The 20804-nt window shown below is 48.1% G+C and overlaps 1 protein-coding gene across 1 annotated transcript in view; it reads left to right on the forward strand.

Moving 5' to 3' along the window:
• ADARB2 (adenosine deaminase, RNA specific B2 (inactive)) overlaps positions 1-20804 on the forward strand; it is a 168593-nt gene that overhangs the window by 24336 nt on the left and 123453 nt on the right. The window contains exons 2-3 of the mRNA XM_023753600.1: positions 13170-13256; positions 19685-20553. Coding sequence (XP_023609368.1) covers positions 13170-13256; positions 19685-20553 — 956 coding nt within the window. The remainder of the gene's footprint in view (positions 1-13169; positions 13257-19684; positions 20554-20804) is intronic.

Raw genomic sequence — 20804 nt, forward strand, 5'->3', positions numbered from 1 at the left:
AAAACGCATCCTCCGGCAAATTAAAACCATCCATTTGCCACATCTTATTACCAATCCATGTGGAATGCAAAGGAGCATAAAAAATGGGCCTTTCGGTGCTGAGGAAGGCTTCCATTTAATCCCGGGCGCCAGGCCACGGAGAAAACTCACAGCTCTGTGTGCGTCTCTCCCAGACAGAGGTGCGGTGCGCGGGCCGGTAATAACTCAGGGTGTTTTATCACTGTGTGTCCTCAGGCTGGGCATCAGATGGGGAAAACACTCTTGAAACAAAATTAAATAGTTTTAGATCTAATTTTACCAGGCTGAACTAGGCTGCAGATTGATTTTCAGGGAATCTAATAGAGAACAGCACACGCGTTTGCCGGTCGTACAGAAAAATCCATCCACCACTGCTTTCTACTCACTCTGCTGTTCAGGAGAAGTAATAAGAGACTCACATTTTACAAGGCGGTGTGTTTCGCCCTGTAAACCGCCTTTCATTCTGAAGGCGCCTGACCGGCCTCTGAGGCGGGTCTGCTCAAACGCCCGCTGATGCTGTGAACTGGGGCCAGCCTCGCTGTCGTCCCCTCCGATGGAGAAGTCTACGGGGTCTGCCTAGGGGCCTCCCGTCTCTCCATCCCAGTCTTGCCGTCATCCCTGTCTCACCAGCCCGAGTCCCTGCTGGGCTGATCTGCGCCCACGTCCCGGATCTCTGGCGGCGGTCACCTCTGCCTGGCACATGCCACACGCACTCTTTTCCATTTGTTTTTCCCTCTTTCCAAACCGGCTAGGTTCGCTGCTCTTACTCTTCCCCATCCTTCAGAGCCAACAGAACCAGAGGCGGAAGGCGCTGTGGTGCTGGCCTTTCCATGTGCCATGACCATGGCCACTCTACCCGCACGTCGTCAGTTCCCGGGCACAAACGCAGCTGCCTTCGAGGGTGCACCCCCTCTTTTTATGGTGCTCCCTAAGGGCAAACACCCACCTATTTCTCTCTTTGTTTTTTATTTTATCATCACATTCGGTCCTGATTATATGACAGGGATGGATCTTACCTGGTGAGTCATTTCCCCAGTTTTCTCAGTGACAGTGTTCAGGCTGGTGCACCTCCAAACAACGTCACAAAACCTTCGAACACGTGAAAGCTGATTTACAGTCAATCCTGGGGCACGGCTTATCATCCACACAGCAGAGCGGTGGCAACCCCTTCCGTGAGGCGGGGACCCAAACAGCAGGGTGAGGTGGCCGCTCCTTGGCCAGAGTTCATCAGAGAGAAGGGACGTGCTGCGTCGCGGTGAACACCAGGAGTGAAGGGAAAGGAAGTGGCTGACCCACGTTCTGTCCAAATCCCATTCACTGATGCCCTCCGCCCTGTGACATGGTCCCATCTGCAAATGGCAGGTCTTCTCGCCCTCGGGTGGTGGCGTCTTAGGAAAAGGGAGGCCAGTGTCCCCTCTCTTCCGATTCTAACGGTGAAGGAGCCCTCTGAGCACAGACGGAGCTCTCCCAGGTAGCCCCCTTCCGCTCCTGAACGGCAACCAGCATCCTCTGAACCCTTAGAAGACGCGGACACTCACACATGGCGACGTGACTCTGAGACCGCGTTCAGGAGGTCGGGACTTTTTGTCGTGTTTGCTGACTGGCGACCACCTCCAGCAAAACAGAGTCACCTGAAACCAATGACTGGGGACCTTCTGAATTCATTTTAATCATTTCCTGTGTCTCACATGTTTCATTTATTTATTCGGGGAATATTCCCGAGCCCGTGCTGAGTGCCGAGTCTGCACTGGGGTCTGAGGGAAGATTTTCCGGGGAAATTGTGCTCGGCGGGCATTCCCGGCGTTAGCTAGAAGGCTGTCCCTGGTTCTGCAGTAACTTGCTCCCCATTAAGTCCCCGTAGATAGCAGCCTGCTTTTCTGGGAGCAAGACTCGTGCAGGCTCTGCTGCTGACGCAGGGGAGAACGCATTTCTTCCCCTGGTGTAGACATGGGCTTTCGTATAAACTAGGACACAGACCAGCTCCCAGGCCATGCGCGGGCAAGGCTTGAGGATCACAGCGAGGTGCGAAACCTCTCCCCCACTATCCCAGCGCCTGAAAGTCCACCATGAAAACTTCATTTACTCGTATTAATTGATTGTTCCATATTCTGTTTCAAATGTTCCAAGGAAAGAAATGGCAAGTTAATATGTTTTGTGGTTGTTTTACCTGCGTTCCAGAACTGGGTTCTGAAGGTTCTAGGGAAAGCAAGGAAGGTCAGCCTGGCACATGAGGCTGGGAGACTCATGGAGGGGACTCTAGTCCACTCTGCAGGGGAGGGAGGAGACTGCTCATCCTACTGGGATACACGGTCAGCACAAAGCAGTAGAGTGTTTAACATATGAGACGGAAGAGACCCAGAAACCAATTTGCTTGATTCAAGGTCAAATGTCTCCAACGACATTCATTCAGTCATTCAGAAAATATTTTTGAGCACCTACCATGTGCCAGGGCCCAGTGATGGCGAACCTATGACACGCGTGTCAGAGGTGACACGCAAACTCATTTTTTTGGTTGATTTTTCTTTGTTAAATGGCATTTAAATATATAAAATAAATATCAAAAATATACATCTTTGTTTTACTATGGTTGCAAATATCAAAAAATTTCTATATGTGACACGGCACCAAAGTTAAGTTAGGGTTTTTCAAAATGCTGACACGCCGAGCTCAAAAGGTTCGCCATCACTGTGCCAGGCAGTGTTGCAGACACTGGGGACGCGGCAGCAACAGTGAAAGTGGACAGAACACCCTGCACATGTAAAGTCTGTCAGGAGAGGTGGACAGTCAGGCAAGTCTGACACATTTCATTGAAAATGATGATACAGGCTGTGCAGAAAAGAGGGCACGAACAGGGAGTTCTAGGTTCTTCTAGACTGTGCTGGGTCCTGGGGCACAATAAGTGCTCATGCATCTTTGTTGAATAAACAAATGACGGAATGAATGAATGACAGGCTGTTTCCACTCTGGGTCCCAGTAGCCAAAACTGACCAGGGAGCGTACTTGACATGATGGATATATACCAGCGTGGCACAGAGGCCAACCTGGATCGGGGGCCAGGAGTGGGGGGGGGCTTCTCAACATTCTGGAGGACCTTGTGTTTGCCAACACATGTGAAGCCACCACATATGAATATCATAGACCATCACACGCATGGAAACAACAGAGGGCTGTTAATCTTATGGTCAGCCTCAGGTCAGCCTCTGGGAAGATAATCTAGCAGCATTAGCTTGGCCTGAGATGGGCTGCATGAGTAAACCAGTCTGTTAGGGAGCTTAACAATAATAAATATTATTTTCACACTTTAGCCAGGAGTTCCATTTTAAAGGGAAATAATTCAGACTTGCCAGTTCAGATGCTAACACTTTGACCTGCTCTCTAAACAATGACTTATGTGCCGAGTGTTCTATTTTTGTTATAGGGCATCTAATTCACATAAGAGATGAGAAATTAGCAAATTTTATACGCTATTGAAGAACACATTAGTGCTGACAATGGGCCTAGACAAAGTCAGCGGGGGACAGGGTAACCTGCCGAAGGCTCTATAATATATTACTTCTAGTTGTCAAATGAGCTCAATTCAATACCTTAACCAATAAAAGCAATGTTAGAAAATAAAATAAAGGCAACACTACTAGTAGATCCAATGGCCCTCAGAAATGCTAGAGGACATAAACATCACTGCAAACCTCACAAGTTGAAGAGAATGATTATATCCTATGAGATGTGGGAGGTTAGTCATCATTATCACCAATCACTGCTCACTGTACTGAGTATGTGTCACATGTCAGGCACATACTGTGTCACTTTCCCATCACATTTAATTCTCACACAGCCCTGTGATTACAATGACAATGACGACGACGACGACAATGATGATGATGATGATGATGATGATATATAATAGATAAGAGATCATTACAGAACCCATATGAGAGCAGCTGTGGCAAGAGCAGGGTGAGGAGTAGGAAATGGCAGGAGGAACACTCTGGAGACCCACTTCACTTACTGCAAGAGGGAAACAGGTAAGTCAGAATGACTCAAGGGTTTCAATTCAGCCCCCTGTGTGGATGGCATTAAACGGGTCAGAGAAACACTGGGAAGGTGGTTAGTTCTTGACAGGAGATACCCATTCAGTTTTGAGCGAATGGACTCAGAAATGCCTCTAAAGCAGCGGTTCTCAACCTGTGGGTCACGACCCCTTTGGGGGTCAAACGACTCTTTCACAGGGGTCACCTAAGACCATCGGAAAACACATATATAACTACATATTGTTTTGTGATTAATCACTATGCTTTAATTATGTTCAATTTGTAACAATGAAATTGGGGGTCACCACAACATGAGGAACTGTATTAAAGGGTCGCGGCATTAGGAAGGTTGAAAACCACTGCTTCTAAAGCAATCCAGTACAATGTCTTGGAGGAAGTGAGGAATTTGGATTTCAAATTGCAAGGGAGTTAGAGATTCAGGCGTGCAGTTGCCTTCAGGCTACCCACCTCCAAATGAGACATTTGTTAGTAAGTAGGATGGCCTTATGCTGCACCGTCCAAACTGGGGCACTCCTACTCATCATTACACCAGATTTACAGGGAAAAAATGGGCTGGCCAGGGCACACTGGGCAGCCTGGCACAGAGTATCTGGATAAAGAAGAGCAGCAGCAAAGCTATGGAGATGCTGCTCACAACAGCCTCGCCCTCACTATGCCCAAACTCCTCACTCAAACGAGGACACGCACCCGTACAATCGAAAAAGACATTGTACACATTAAAGAAAACTTAAACATACCACCCACCCTGGCCACCATCCAGGACAGTGAATAGCACTCTCTAGAGTGCACACCCAGTTCCAGGACTGAACTACTATGGCGTGTGGAGTGGGCGGGGGAGGGGGGGATGGATTATGAAGAGGAGGCAACATCTATGGTTGACAGCTGGGTTCTTCTACTAGAATGTTGTGATAGCTTGTGTATAAAAAACCCTATCTCAGGAATATTGGTTCAGAAAAACAGAACCAATAGAATAAGAGAGAGAGGTTATAAGGAATTGACTCACTTGATTGTGGAAATTGAGAAGACCCACAATCTGCCATCTGCCATCTGCAAGCTGAGACCCAGGAAAGCATAGTAGAGACCCAGGTGCAATAATTGGAAAATCTGAAAACCAAGGGGAGACAATGGTGTGGATTCTAAGACTCTAGTCTGGGTCTGAAGACCTGAGAACCAGGAGGGCAAAGGAAGATGGACATCCCAGTCCAACAGCCAGGCTGAGTGAGAATCCTTCTTTCCTCCATCTTATATTCTATTCGGGCTCTCAACAATTAGATGAGGCCCATCCACATTGGCAAGGGCCATCTGCTTTACTCAGTTTACCAATTTAAATGCTGCTCTCTTCCAGAAACACTCACATAGACACAACCAGAAATAATGTTAAATCAAATACCTGGGCATCCCATAGTCCCATCAAGCTGACACATAAAATTGACCATCACAAATACATGACAGTGCTCTAAGAACCTGGTGAGCTGGAGTGAGTGATCGGACACTCATACAGGAGTAATGATTTAGGGTTGAAGCTTCTAGCACAGGAAAGATAGGAAGTGTCTAAAAGAACTGGCCATAGCCAGAAGAAATGAATTAGGGCAATCTTTATAAAATAGAAATAGGATGTAAAATTGCAAAATAAGAGTATTTAGATTTAGTACATCTCCAAAGAAAAGGGAGCAGGAAGGCAAAAAATGCTAAGCAAGGAGGCTGCAGGACTTATAAAGAACTAATGATATTGAAGAAGGGCTTTGGGAGAAAACATGTCTATAGGGACAAGAAATTCAAAACCAGTATAGGATTAGCACTTATTATGTGGAGAATTACATTTCTCATTATCTCTATGGTTCAATAATTATAGTTCTCAGAGGACCTATGTAGGTGTGTGGGGTTAAGTGTTTATTTTGTGGGATTTTCCAGCTTTGAGCTGATTATCTAATACAGCGGTTCTCAACCTGGGGGTCGAACGACCCTTTCACAGGGGTCGCCTAAGACCATCGGAAAACACATATATAATTACATATTGTTTTTGTGATTAATCACTATGCTTTAATTATGTTTCAATTTGTAACAATGAAATTGGGGGTCACCACAACATGAGGAACTGTATTAAAGGGTCGAAGCATTAGGAAGGTTGAGGACCACTGAAATAGAACTCCTGACCAGAATCACAGCCCGAGCACGTCTTGGGGACTTTCTCATAGACTTGTTGGTCCTCAGAGCCAGGTGAGCAACGGAGGTTCTTCAACTTGGCACAAATTTCCTGTGAATTAATCCATCACTGGAGCCCTTGGCCACCTGCTCTCTCTGACCAAAGACTCTCTCAACTCCCACAAACGGTCTCACAGTAGGAACAACTACTCACAGGGTCAGAGACAGACACAGTCAAGTTGTTCTTTTAGTCTCAGACCATTCAGAGCTGACCTCAACCTTGTCCCCAGTGAGAAACAACAACTATCAACCGAAAACGAGAAGGTCCCAGAGCTGTGGGGAATTCTGACAACAGATGCAGTGCTCCTCCCAAATTAGGGCAGGGGCCGTATCTAGGAAGTGAGTAACATGAGGGCGATTGTGTGCGCATTTCAGTGTGTGAGGGCCGGCGAGTGGAAAAGGAGTTAAATAAAGCAAGAACACAACTATTTTCCCAATTTGAGAAATGCACTTCTAATTTTTGCCACTTTCTTAACTGCCCAGGAAATTCTAGAATTCAGTTACTATCAAAAACAAATTGCCACCCAGCCACACATTTGCATGTGGAGCATGAGGGGTCTGCTGAAGGAGTGACTCCAGTGAACCTCAACTCCACTGGTCACAGCAGAAGGAAAATCTTTTTAAAGAAGCTGTAGGCTTTTTTTTTCTTTTTTGTCTGGTCTCAGAGTCCGGTGGCCTCAAATGGTGTCACTGCTGAACCTGACCTTCTCACCTCACCACATTATCTGTTACTGGGGTGGACCTTCTGCTGCCCCAAGCAGAGAAGGCAGTATACAACCATGCCCAGGCTAGATGGCCAATAGGTCTGAAACCACTAGCTGTCCAGCATGACTTATTGTCTTGGCAGTAAAGCGACAGAACTTAAAGTAACCCTCAAACCTCAAAGTTCATGGAGGATGCTGAACCAACTCAGCGAATGTCATCCACTTCACCATGCATCCACTCCCCAGTGGAGCATTAAATGAAAAACACTTAGACTTTGCAAAGCCACTGAGTGCCTTGGCAGATAATGTGGAAGGCCATGAGTCTCTCTAAGTGAAGTCTGAACACATTCCTTTAGATATATTTGTATTTAAATATACTTTCTTGCAAAGAGTCACCTTGCTCTGTCAATCACTTGACAGACCATCTGTGTGTGTGCCCGCCATTCACGTCAGGAGAGCACACAGTACAATCTGGTGTGAGCTTGTTTTTTCCCCTCACCTTCCAAAAATAAATCAAGTTTCGCTGGGCTATGGCATACACAGTCAAGCCAATGTGGTCTACGAGAGCTTGGTCAAAAACCTGCCCTGGGATGTGCCCCACGATGGTATGGGAATGTCTGAATGCTATGACTTTGTGGGGAAGCTATCTAGGAGAAATTAAACATGCTTTTGAAATTAAGCTGTGACAAAAGTAGGGATTCCATAAGAGACCCCTAATTTTGCCAAACAACTCATTGAGAGCCATGCTTCTAATTCCTGTGAATTATAAGTCATATTTTCTCATGTGGTTAGTAGATCTCAGAACTGCCAGGAGCTTAAGCAACCTTCATGTGGGGACTGCTTCCTACAGAATTGAGGAACTTTACAGAGAAATTTACAAGTTCTACGTTCCCTGACTTCCTTTGGATCTTTACAGAATATAAAAGACCTCTCTCCAGGCAGCAAGGCAGCATGTGGGTCCTCACAGAGCAGACTCTCTGGTTCTTCCTGAAGTTCCATATTGGAGTAGAAATCTGGAACAATTAGTGTGTCTTTTCCATTTTGCTCCTTTTAACCACACTCTGTTCCTTCCTCCTTTTACTCTCCCTCAATGAATCTCAGGCAGAGCCCATGACTTTCTAATCATTTTCAATCTGTGAAATTCAGTCCAGTCCAGGTTGGAATGTACCATGTCACAACCAATTCAAAGCCCATCAGGGGAGAGGAAAATAGGAGGAAAGAATCTCTGTTTAGTTGGCCAAGGTTGCAGTATGACCACCCGCAGGTTCTAACTGGCCATTATGTCCCCTCAGTAACAGTAGCATATGTCCAATTGTTGGTTATCCCATGGGACAAGTGTGGGGTGATTCTAAGGACCCATGTCAGGGTTTCAGACTGATCTTGAATGAGATTCTCTCTCTTTCTCGCTCTCTTTTCTCTATCTCAATCTCTTCCCTACTCTGACCCCCACCCCCCCTCCAGCTCATTTCTCACAACCCAGAGTTTTATGTGCTTGTCCCCTGGGGTCCTCAATTTAGAATCAAGTCCTATATTACTGTCTCAAGGTTTTATGTCCAGGGTAATTGGGGAGCCACTCAGACAGTGTTGTCAAGTTTCAGAAGCTTAACTAGGTCCTGGGGAACTACTCAGAGCCTTCTGCCTGGAGTGAACTCCCCTCCCTTAACTTGATGGACCCGTACTTGTCCTATCGGTGGAAGTATACTTGTCTCTGGAGCCATACCATGTGGTTCAAAGATTGTCTCTGTGCTTAATCAATGGTAGACAATATTATTAGCTATTAGGTCTCAGCTAACCAGTCTCCTCCTGAAAGATGCCTCCCTGACATGAGGTCCCCATGGCCAGATTCTGACTCTCTGCATTGGTTCTTAGCCTCAGACTTTGAATTATTTGCATTCAGTAAATATTTGTTGATTAAATATATTAGTCTGCTCTGGTTACCATGAAAAGTACCACAGGCTGGGCGGCTTAAAGACAGACATTTATTATCTCACAGGCTGGAAGTCTGAGACCAAGGTGTGGGCACGGCTAGTTCCTTCTAAGGCCTCTCTCCTTGGCGTGTAGCCCTTCTTCTCCCTGTGTCCTCACATGTTCATCTCTCTGTGCATGTCTGCATTCTGATCTCTGATTCTTATAAGGATACTAATCCCAAGATCTTAGGGTCCACCTTACGGACCTCATTTCAACTTAACCACCTCTTTAAAGACCCATCTTCAAATTCAGTTTTCATTCTGAGGTCCTGGAGCTCAGAGCTTCGACATGAATGCTGGAGGAGAACATACTTCAGCCTTTAACAATGAGTGAGAAACATACTATGGGATGGCTGCCTGTTTGCTTAGATCCGTTCAAGACCAAATTCATGACTTTTATCTATCTGGAAACTGCCAGGAGAGATCCTTGCCTTCCTGTGAAAATCGAACCCTCTCATGTTATGAAGCTCAGGGCAGAGCCAGAATCTTTTTTCCACTGAACAACCCTTGTGTTGCTCATAGAATGGCAGCTTGAGAACAGTGTTTTGAAACGTGTTCCTGGAAATCTGTGAGAAACATTCTTTACCTTTACTCAGAAACATTCGTTCCTTCTTCTGCCTGCATGGACATTAATTATTTTCATATTCAAACTGACTTGCATTTCTGTTTGGGTAGAAGCTGCATTTGGTAACACACATACCTGAGTTTGATTAGACTGTACAGTTTTAAAAGAAAGTGGGTCAGCTTGAGGGAGGCCATCTGTCAGAGTGCATTTGGCAAAAAGAAAACAGATGAGGGGGACTTATAAAAGAGGCTGAGGTTTGTAGCCCAAAGGTACCAACGGAGTTCTGTGGCTTCCAACTGTCTCCTTCTTTTCGAGTTATGTAACTGTTCAAGACAGCTGAACTGCGCTAGGTGTGGGGCCTACAAACGCCAGACATGGGACAAAACCTTACTTTTGGTTGTTGAAATGAGGACAGAACCAAAATGCTCAATGTATATAATTTTCTCAAATAAACTATTCCAGAAATATTTAGTGCTTTTCAGGAGGCAGAGTATAAGACCAAATCCTTGGGCATTTTAGCAGTTAGTGTGTTTTAGTTTTGGTTTTGTTTTAGTTCATATATCCATTCACCTACTGAAACTCATCTTGGCTGCTTCTGAGATCTGGCAATTATGAATGAAGCTGCTGTAAACATCAGTGTGCAGGGTTTTGTGTGTGGACATAAGTTTTCAACTCCTTTGGGTAATCACAGATATGCTCTTAAATTACAGTTTTTGTTAAAATTTCTAACAAACATGCTATTTCACATGAATGGATTTTCTGGATAACTGACGTGTGGTGTGTTCACACACCAGAGGAGTTGTTCAAATTTTCATCTTCCTTGGTAATAATTATTTGATCAATTGTTTATAAACAAAACAGTTTGTGATAGCAATTGCTTTCACAACATAGGCTCCAAAAATTCAACCTTCTCACAATTTCTCAAGTTATCATTGTAGGTAAACTGAATCATCCCCCATCTCCCAGCCCCTGGAACCCACCATTCTATTTTCTGTCTCTATGAGTTTGATTACGGTAGGGACCTTATATGAGTGAGATCATACAGTATTTGCCTTTTTGTGTCTGGCTTATTTCATATAGCATAATGTCCTCAAGGTCCGTCCATGTTGTAACATATTACTGAATTTCCTTTCTCTTCAAGGCTGAATAATATTCCATTGTGTGTATTTACACCACATCTTGTTATCCATTTTTCCATTGATAGACACTTGGACTGCTTCCACCTTTTGGTGAATATTGCTGCTATGAACATTAGGGTACAGATGTCTCTTGTAATCTCTGCTTTCAGTTCTTTGGGGTATATAGTCAGAAGTGGGACTGCTGGTTACATAGTGGCCGAACCATTTTACATTCCCATCAGAAGTGCACAAGGATTTCAACTTCACATCCTCTCCAACCCTTGTTATGCATTATCTTATTGATAATAGCCACCCTAATGGGTATGAGGTGGCATCTCATGGTAGTTTTGATTTGCATTTTCCCAATGACTATTGATGCTAAGCATCTTTTCATGTGCTTATTGGCCATTTGTATATCTTCTTTAGAGAAATGTCTGCTCAAGTCCTTTACTTTAAATCTAAATTTCAGATAAATAATACATTTTTGATAATATGTCCCAATATGAGAGATGTATATGCTAAAAAAAAAGCATATTGCTTATCTAAAACTCATTTTTAACTAGTTGTCTTGCATTTTTATTTGAGAAATCTGGCAACCCTAAAAAGCGAGAACTTTGATGGATCTAAAACAATCTTTAAACATCTCACATTTTGCTCAGGTGAGCTCCGAAATGGCTTAGTGTGTTTTTGTGGGTGTTGGGCTGGTAGCCTGCTTTATTAGAAAATTGTAATTTCATTTTGAGATGCTCCAGACTAAATCATTTGAGCTTCACACTCTTTGTGTAATATTATTGGGCCGCCTTAATGAAATTATAACTCAAGCAAGAGATTTCATTCCCTGGTAGTAAATTAGCTTGGGCCGTGCAGGCTCGGGGAGAGCCAGTCCTCCCTGGCTTATTCTTCTTGTTCGGGGAATGAAGAAGGAGCAGGCGTTTTGTATTTGAGTTATTTATTGTTCTCTTTGAGTGAACGTTATATTGTTACCCGTCCCTACTGGAAACAACAGCTGTTAACAGGCTTCAGAATGAATTTCAATGTGAACTCCCCTGGCCTCTGGGAAGCTTGGCTAAAGAGAAAACAGGCTCATAATGGAAAGAAAAAGAGCAGGATCCAGGCCTGGGTCTGGACGCCTCAGGCCAGCTGCATATAAAACCGCCAGTCACCGGGGTCCTGGGACATCCCATTCAGTCGTGTGCTGAAATGGGAGTGCTGTCAACAGTCCTTTCTGACCACAGAGGCAGACAAAGGCAGCCTGAGGCAAATAGTGACCTTGCTCAACACCCTGCCCTCATATACCAGAGGAGACAGAAAGTGTCTCGCAGGGCAAAGTAGCCACACCCCTGGCACCAGGGCCCTGGATAACCCAACCACAGGGGGAGCAGGAATGACTCTTTCACAACAATGTAACACAACGGCTGAGCAGTGGTGGCGTTTCCAGCTCTCATATTTTTAATAATGCGGTCAAGATGCCTATGGGATATAATGAATCATACAGACTTGGAGGGTAAGAGGACACAAGAGGCAGGAATCTGAGAACAGCGGAGGACTCCTCTGCAAGGCCGTCGGTTCTGCTTATGGACAAGTGCTCCCACCTCCTGTGGTTAAATCTAGTCGGTGGAACCCCTAAAATCAGGAGTTTTCCTTTGGGCTCCCTTTATTAGTCATTTCTTTGTGTCTCCCAATTGTACATGCAACCTGCAATTCCTCCATCTCTCAGCTGAAGAGAGAAATTGCTGAGACCGTAGAAGGAACATCTCTCATTGATCACGGCTGGTACTTCCCACTTGGGTCCATCTCCCCGCCGGCCGTACTCAGGGATGTCCGGTGACCAGGTTGCCTAACCAGTCTTGCTCGGCTCACCCTCCACCGGGGCTGCAGGCAGAGGGCATCCCCTGGGATTCCTTCCACTGCTGCAGTGACACGGTGCCCCTCCCAGGAAGACCTCCTCCGGGCGGGGAGCCCGCACTGCTTCCTCCTCCACCTGCCATCTCACCTCTCCCTTCCTCTTCCTCCCATAATTCTACTTCCCAAATGCACACTAAGTATATTTTACAGCTTTGAGTCCATTATTTTCATGCCTGTCAAGCCCACAAAGCAAGTTCACTAATGGTGGGAAATAGTGTTGGCTTTTTTTGCACAGATGCTCTTTTCATTGTGGAATGTCTTTACTTGCTTTAGCCGCTCTCTGTGAAATGACCTCAGTCTAGCAGACCCTGCCCCACCCAGCATCCTCTAAGCTCCTGCAAGGCTGTTGCCCTGGAGACGATTACTTCGAGTTTTGAGGGACGTGGAACAAAAGGAGGGGAGATGCCAAAAATAAGAAAAGAAAAAAGATAGAAATCATAACGGTTAAAATTGAATGGAGAGGGGAATTTGATAAAATGCTGTCAGAAATCCAATAAAAGACTGAACCCGAATGAAGTGGCTGGAACCAAAACGACCTTTCCACCTCCCTTGTCCAAACCCTCCGTAATAAGAGCATATGAAAGCACTGAGTTTTTCTGAAACTCGATGTCAAAAGAGCATTTCTGTTCTTTTCTTCCCAGACAAAGTGAGCATGTTGTCAGCCTTCATCGCTCCCTTCAAGCACTTGAGCCCCGGGGCCACTAACACGGAGGATGACGACAATCTAAGTAAGCAACCCCGTCCCTGAAGAGTGGGGTCCCAGCCTGATGTCCCCAAAGACTGGGATCCTTGGGGTGATGTGGGGGGGCAGAGGGGTACTACCTGAGTTTCCCAGAACAGGAAGTTTTCTTCCTGTCCCCACCTGGAGTCCTACCCTCACCTGGGGGGTAGGGAAATACTAGTTGTGTGATTGAGAACTCCAGGGGTTTTGTGTGTGTGTGTGTGTGTGTGTGTGTGTGTGTGTGTATACTTTTTTTTTTAGTTATCCTTCCTCTCTTTCCTGTGTTTTTCCTTCAAAAAAAAGAAGAAGAAAGAAAAAAAACATAGTCTCTTTGAACACAGTTCGTACAATTATTTAACATGGGAAGAGCTGGCCGGGTGCCTGCTTGTTGAAACATCTCTGGCACGTGAAACTGGAGAAACACCCGCAGTGTGGTGCGGGGACCGAAACGCTGGCTTGGGGGAGGGGACCTCAGCAGTGTCCTTGCGCAGACTACTGAGGAGGCAGAGCCCAGGGACTGGGGTGGGAGGATCTGGGTGTGACTGGCATGCATTGTACTCGCCTCTGGTGTGTAGCATAATGTCAGGCATTTAAACAAGGGGGTGAACATTCAAAGCCATATGAACACCTCTTACATTTCAACATTACCTAACAGAGGGGTCACCTTCTCAGCCAGAAAGAGGTGGGAGCGTGCTTGCTGTCCTGGGATGGGAATTACTGGCGGTCACTAGGATCATTGACCTGACCAAGCAGCAGCAGTGGGGGTGGGAGTTGCATGGGAATGTTGTCCATTTGCCATCAGCTCTTAAGAAGCACGACACATCTGCATGAATAGCCCCTTCCCACAAACATAACTATCAACAAGACTGAAAACTGAGGTGATTGCCCTGGGTTATCCCACTGAAGCAAAGTCGAAGAATCACTGGGTGTCAAAGCAGAGCAAACCCTAGAGTTGCTCTAGTTTCAGTCCTTTGTTTTCTAGATAAGGAAGGAAAGGATGCGGAGAAAGTCACGTAGGAAACAGAACACAGGTCTCCTGGCTATCCGTTCAGGGCTCCTTCCTCAGCGAACACCTAGGTCACAGTGGAACGTGAACAAACGATTGTTTCTGTCTCTCATGATTGGAAAACTCCTAGAATGTAGTCAACGTATTGCTAGCATGAGGAGAAAAATCTTACTGTTTCCATGTCTTTCCCACCGAGCTGCGGAAGCCCTGGCTGTTAGCCTCTCCACGTGGAAGTAGCTCTCCCCTTCCAACGGCTCCCAGGCTAATGACTTGTGATGCCAGAATAGTTCTGAAAGCAGAAGCCCAGTGGGCACACCTCTGGTGCCATCTCCATGTCACTAGCCCTGTGCTCTATGGTCACTAGCCCTGCTATGAATATCACTGCTCAGACTCTCAGAGACTCATTCCTAAGACAGGGACAGTGACATGGAATTGAGGTCAGAATCAAATAAGATAGCACATGAAGACGTTTTAGACAAGGACCTGGGACATATAAATGCTCTATCCAGGTTGGTTAGTACCAGTAATTAAGGCTATTTTTTCCTAATTCAGCTTACTGACTAGTAGGTAAAAACTTACAGATAAGAGTGAATTTTATTTATTACATGTTAAAATGCCTTTGAAATGCTTGGAAAATCTTATTTTCTATCAGTGGATTAGTCATCCCCTTTGTAATATGTCCTGTTAATATACTTAGAAAACCCTATTTTCATACACTGTTCAAAGATACACCTCCAAATGAATGTGTTCGTCTTACTCAACATCTCTCGTTACTATTACCCATGCAGCCCCTCAACTTACTGCCCAAATGCCACTGGGTGGTGAAAGAGAAAGAGTGCACCTCCCCTAAAGGGTGTGTGTGTGTGTGTGTGTGTGTGTGTAAAGTATGTGCGGTGTGCATGGTGTATGTGTGATCTGTGTGTGGTGTGTGTTCTGTGTTTTGTGTGTGTAATTTGTGCATGGTATATAATAAATGTGATGTGTATGGTGTGTGTGTTCATATGTGTGATGTATGTGCAAAGTTTGTATAGTGTGTGTGGTATATATATTATGTGTGTCTGTGTGTGTTATATGTAATGTGGGTGCAAAGTGTGTGCATGTAGTGTGCATGATGTATGTAATGTGTGTCTATATGTATGTTGTGTGTGGTGTGTGTGTAAAGTGTGTGAGTGCATGTGGTGTGTGTGATGTATGTGTAGTGTGGTGTGTATAATGGATGTTCACTGTGTGTGCATGTGTGTACACACACACATATGCAGGGAGGAAAGGTAGGTGGTAGAGGCAAGTGTGTCCTTGCTTTGAAGTCTCTTGTTTGTATCTACAAACTAGGGAACGGGTGTGTCTGGGTTGGTTTAGGATGAAGTTCCACGATTGAGGACCATCTCCCTCTCGTGGCTCCGGCACTCACCTCTGCTCCTTCCCTCAGGCTGAGCTCCAATGTCCGGGGCTGAGCGGGGGTCAGGGATCCATAGCCAGACAGAGACTTGGCCTGAGAGGGGCCAGTGCTTGGTGAGCCCACCTGGCAGCCAGCCATCAGCAGGCTGGGTTCTGGCTCACAGTCAGCCAGATAATGCCATATTTCAGCCCACGCCTATGCTGGGAACCCTGAAAGCTTTCTTCTTCGAACACTGAGGAGAGTGGTCACTGGCCCTGCCCCATCGCCTCTGCCCCTGACACCGACCAGAGGTGTCACCTGAGGAGGGTTCAGATGCGGATCCGGGCCACAGGCCTGCACAGTCCATGCCCTTTGCATGGGTCTGAGGGAGGGCAGCCCCACCACCCGAGATGCCGGCAGCTCAGCTCCCAGGCAGCAGGACAGGTCTTGGAAGGAGGCCATGCTGTCCTGCTGCAGAGCCTGATCTGAGAGCATCGGTGACTGGCCAGTGTATGACCACACAGCCAGGACCTTGCAATCCATATTGTGAGTCACCAGGCCTGCCGGACCAGCCACTACAGCCTCCCTGCTTTCTTACCCAGAAGCACAAAGACCTTCTTCCTGCACAAATGGAGAGAAGGCCCCCATTGCTCCTGTCACTGCCTGGTCTGGGTAGGATGGGTGGATAGGATGTTGCCCTCTGACCTGCAGACACAGTTGTGTCATTATTAGTGAGGCAGCGTGAGGAAAAGTTCCCCACAACTCAACTACTGCAAACACCAGCTGCATATTGATCAGACGTTGGCCTGGGGACAGGGACGTGGAGGAGGCAGATGCTGGCACCTCACACGGGCGCCTGCATTCCGAGCGGGTGATAACGCAGTGAGACGGCAGCTGGGACCTCGCCCCAGCAAATGCAGCCCAGTCACTGAACTTCGTTCTGAAAGATGTATTTCACCTGGAAAATAAATGTTTAACCACAGCCATGATATATAAAATTCCACCCTTTCTCCCCAAAATGCCCATTAGTCACTTATCAGATAGGTTATCAGAGAAAAAGAGACACATCCGCCTAATGTTCATTACAGTATAATTGTTATAATTGTTCTGTTATTATTTGTTATTGTTAATCTCTTACTGTGCCTCATTTGTAAATTAAACTTTGTCATAGGTAGGTATGTATAGGAAAGAACATGGTATATATAAGGTTTGTACTATCTGAGCTTTGAGGTAGCCACTGAGGGTTTTGGAATGTACCCCCCACCAATAAGGGGAAACGACACTATTTTCTGATGTGTCAGGGTTTTTCCTGAGCCTATTATACGTGTTCCTTCAGTTCAACTTCATAATAATCCTGTAAGTCAAGCGTTATTAAAACCCACATGTTCCATCTTAAGAAAATGGAGTGTGGGTAGTTTGAGAGACTTGTCCAAGGTCACACCTACAGGAAGGATGGAGAGGGCTTTCCCTAGAGCCAGTGGAGTGGCCCCGCCCCCCCACCCCCACCTCGGGCGCAGCACCCCCAGCAGAAACCAGCATGTGGGCTGTGCTGGAGGGAGCTGGGTCCCCAATCTGCTCACTTGCAAAACCCAGTGAGTAACATCGCTCCAGAGATTGTAGCTAATGTATCCAGGAGAAGGCCAGAGCTCTGCATTGTTATCAGTTATTAGATATTGATCAATTTGAAAGGATGCTTCTTGCCACCGTCTGATCATCATGTCTAGGCCGTTGAAAACTAATAATGACCATCGTCATCGGATACTGAGTGCATGGGAGAGAAGAGCCCAGAAGCAATCTTGGTGAGGGGAGGGGAAGTTCCCCACTGGGAGGGCTGTTGCTCCAAGATAAACCTTTCTACTTGAAAAGGCAGCCGAGGTCATCTGATATGCTGGCCACCTTAATCACAGGCGCGGCTCCTTCCATGCCTACATCGTGAGAAATCAATAAGAAATCAGAGCACCCAGCAAGTTTCAGGCAATCTGTTGTGCAGCTTTTTGGCCGGATTATTTTTTTTCCATCATTATGTCCAATCTGGAAAGCTGTGTGGTTAATCCGACCCACTGCCCTGGGCCTGAGATGCCCACAGGGCAGAGCTCCTGGCGGCGGGACCCAGGTGCGTAATGACGCAGAGAGGGACTGAGTGGGCGCTCGATACCTGTAGGTAATTATTCCTACAAAAGAGTCTGTGAGCGATGCCATCCACCTCTAACTTATAAAAGGCTCAGGTTTACTCCTTTGAACAGAATTAGCGCTACAGACCTAACATCCTATAGACACAAACCACCAGGGGACATATAACAGAGCCGCCTCGCAACTTAGAGAACAGAGCCCAGACGCAGCCGACGGATCTGCAAACAGTCCTGACTCTCGCCACAGCCTTGACTCTCACCACCGCCTGGGGACTGCCGGGGCTGGTGGCCAAGGCGTCACCAAGAGCCCCCGAGCTGGGAGGACGCACAACCCGGAACCCAGAGAGGAGCCTTGCCCAGTGTGAGACACCGCCCAGAGGCACCCGTTGGTACTTTCCCATTATTCACTGCAGAGCCATGAGGATGAGGGTCTCCCCAGCTCGGCCAGGCTGAGGGGAGAGTGCTCAGCGTCCATTTACAAGCTGCAGGCTGGCTGTAAAAATCATCCCAAGGTCCCACTTGCTTCACAAGAGAAAACTCATGGCCAACCTGCTGCCCAGCCACCTGGAGCCCCCGAGATCCTGGTTCCCACGGAGAAATCGAAGGGCTCAGAAGTGCATCTGCCTGGGGTCCTGACTCTGCGTGGAGTCCCGGCCCTGCCTCCTTGCCTCACACATCCGCCCTCTCCAATGGCAGGCTATGCACTCTCAGCACCTCATTCCCTCCCAGAGGCGGGCGTCCCTGTGAAATGGCGAAGGAATGTGGCACTGTCGGTGCCCATACATCCACCTTCAGAACAAGACGTTCCCAGGGTGAAATGCTTCTTGGCCAGGTATCCACCTGGTCCGCCTCTCTGAGCCTCGGCTTCCCCTCCTAGAAAATGCTGCTGTGACACCCACCGCCACAGAGATGTGAGGAATAAGAGAGGTGCCCGAGCGGAGGTGCCCATGGGCTCGGTGACAGGGAACTGCACGGTGGGGCCGTCATCCCGGAGCGTTTCATAGGACACTGGGTCAGCATTCCAAAAGCGTCATCGCCGGGGACTCTGGTCCTGCGGTTCTGTGACGATCCAAGCTGAGGTTTTCTAAACAGAACAGTTTCCCTTGCCAAGAGTGATCCAAGGGAGCCGAGAGCCTGTCCAGAAAAGCTGAATCACTGCACACATCCACCACGTATAGTTTGCAAGGGATGACTTTGCTAAATTTAATGCCTTCCTCTTGTTTTTTTGCAAAAGATTAAAACATCACAGATGCAAATGCAGCCTCCACCTGGGCCCCCATTAGTTCCCTCCTTGTCTCCCAGGAAGGTTAGCATCTAAGCTTCACCATTGTGACTGATCCCACAAACCGCATGCAGTGCCTGTGTGGTTATAATTTATATTAACGGCATCGCACTCTGTGTATTACTTTTCAAGTTGCTTTTATCATCCAAATTATGCTTCTGAGCTTCCTCTATGATGAAGCAGGTAAACCTGGCTCATCAACCGTGAGTGCTATCGAGCGTTCCATCCTATGATCGCGCCACAACTCAGTTACCAGTCCGCACACAGGGCAGGCCCGTGTGGCTCTCAGCGCTGCCGGCAGCGGCTAGAAAGGGCCACCTGTGACTCGGTTTGGGGGAGGCCTCAGGAGAGGGGGGCAGAGGGCCTACGACATCTCAGCCACACTCAGAGCAGCAGGTGGGCGCCCCTGTGAGCAGGTCAGGCTCACCACATCCACACGCCACATTCTCAGAAATGCAGGAACTCTCAGGGCTGGGTGTCCTCCCTCCTCCTGTGCAGTCGGCCCCACGTTCAGGGAAGCTTAGTAACTCCTGTCAGCCTAGAAAGGAAGTGGCTGGGCTCCTGTGCACAGCGCAGTCTGCAGAGGTGTCTGTCTCCCGGCGCGCTGAGACCCCTGGTCACCGCTGTCTGTTCTCACCTCCAGGTACCAGCAGCGCAGACGTGAAGGAGAACCGAAATGTGAGCAACCTGGAGGCACGGCCACTGCCCGCGGGCGACAGGGCCCGAGGCGGTGCGCCTGGCGTGAAGAGGAAAAGGCCCCTGGAGGAGGGCAACAGCGGCCACTTCTGCAAACTGCAGCTGATCTGGAAGACGCTCTCATGGTCGATGACGCCCAAGAACGCGCTGGTGCAGCTGCACGAGCTGCGGCCCGGCCTGCAGTACCGGATGGTGTCCCAGACCGGCCCGGTGCACGCGCCCGTCTTCGCTGTGGCGGTGGAAGTGAATGGGCTCACGTTCGAGGGCACGGGCCCCACCAAGAAGAAGGCCAAGATGCGGGCAGCCGAGCTGGCCCTGCGCTCCTTCGTGCAGTTCCCCAACGCCTGCCAGGCCCACCTGGCCATGGGCAGCAGTCCCAGCCCCTGCACGGACTTCACCTCCGACCAGGCCGACTTCCCCGACACGCTCTTCAAACAGTTCGAGCCCTCGGCACCCAGTGCAGCCTTCCCGGGCCACCGCCCCGCCGAGCCCGAGCTGCTGTCCCCCGTCTGCCGGCGGGGACGGCTGCTGCACAGCACGCTGGACCTGGTGGCCCCGGGCGAGAGGAACCCGGTGGTGGTGCTGAACCAGCTGCGCGCCGGCCTGCGCTACGTGTGCCTCTCGGAGCCTGCCGACAGGCAGCGGCCGCGCAGTTTCGTCATGGCCGTGAGCGTGGACGGCAGGATGTTTGAAGGCTCGGGACGCAGCAAGAAGCTGGCCAAGGGCCAGGCGGCGCAGGCGGCCCTCCAGGCCCTCTTCGACATCCGGCTGCCCGGCCACATGCCCAGCAGGAGTAAAAGTCACCTCCTGCCCCAGGTGAGAATTCTCAGGTAGCTCCCTGCAGGTGGCCTCTCCCGGATGCTAGGAGACCATGAGCTGGGACGGGCAGCAGGCAGCCCCTGCTCCAGTCGCTGTAAGTAGAGAGCGCCCACACGCACCTCTCCCAGAACAGCCAGCTCAGCTCCGGTTCAGCCTCACCATTAGAGGATTTGTCAGGCTTAAGGGGAGAGAATCGTGTACATATAAAGAAAGAACGTCAACATTCGGACTTAGCAGAGCGGCGGGGG

This window comes from Myotis lucifugus, unplaced genomic scaffold (genome assembly GCF_000147115.1).
Source record: "Myotis lucifugus unplaced genomic scaffold, Myoluc2.0 scaffold_47, whole genome shotgun sequence".
Lineage (NCBI taxonomy): Eukaryota > Metazoa > Chordata > Mammalia > Chiroptera > Vespertilionidae > Myotis > Myotis lucifugus.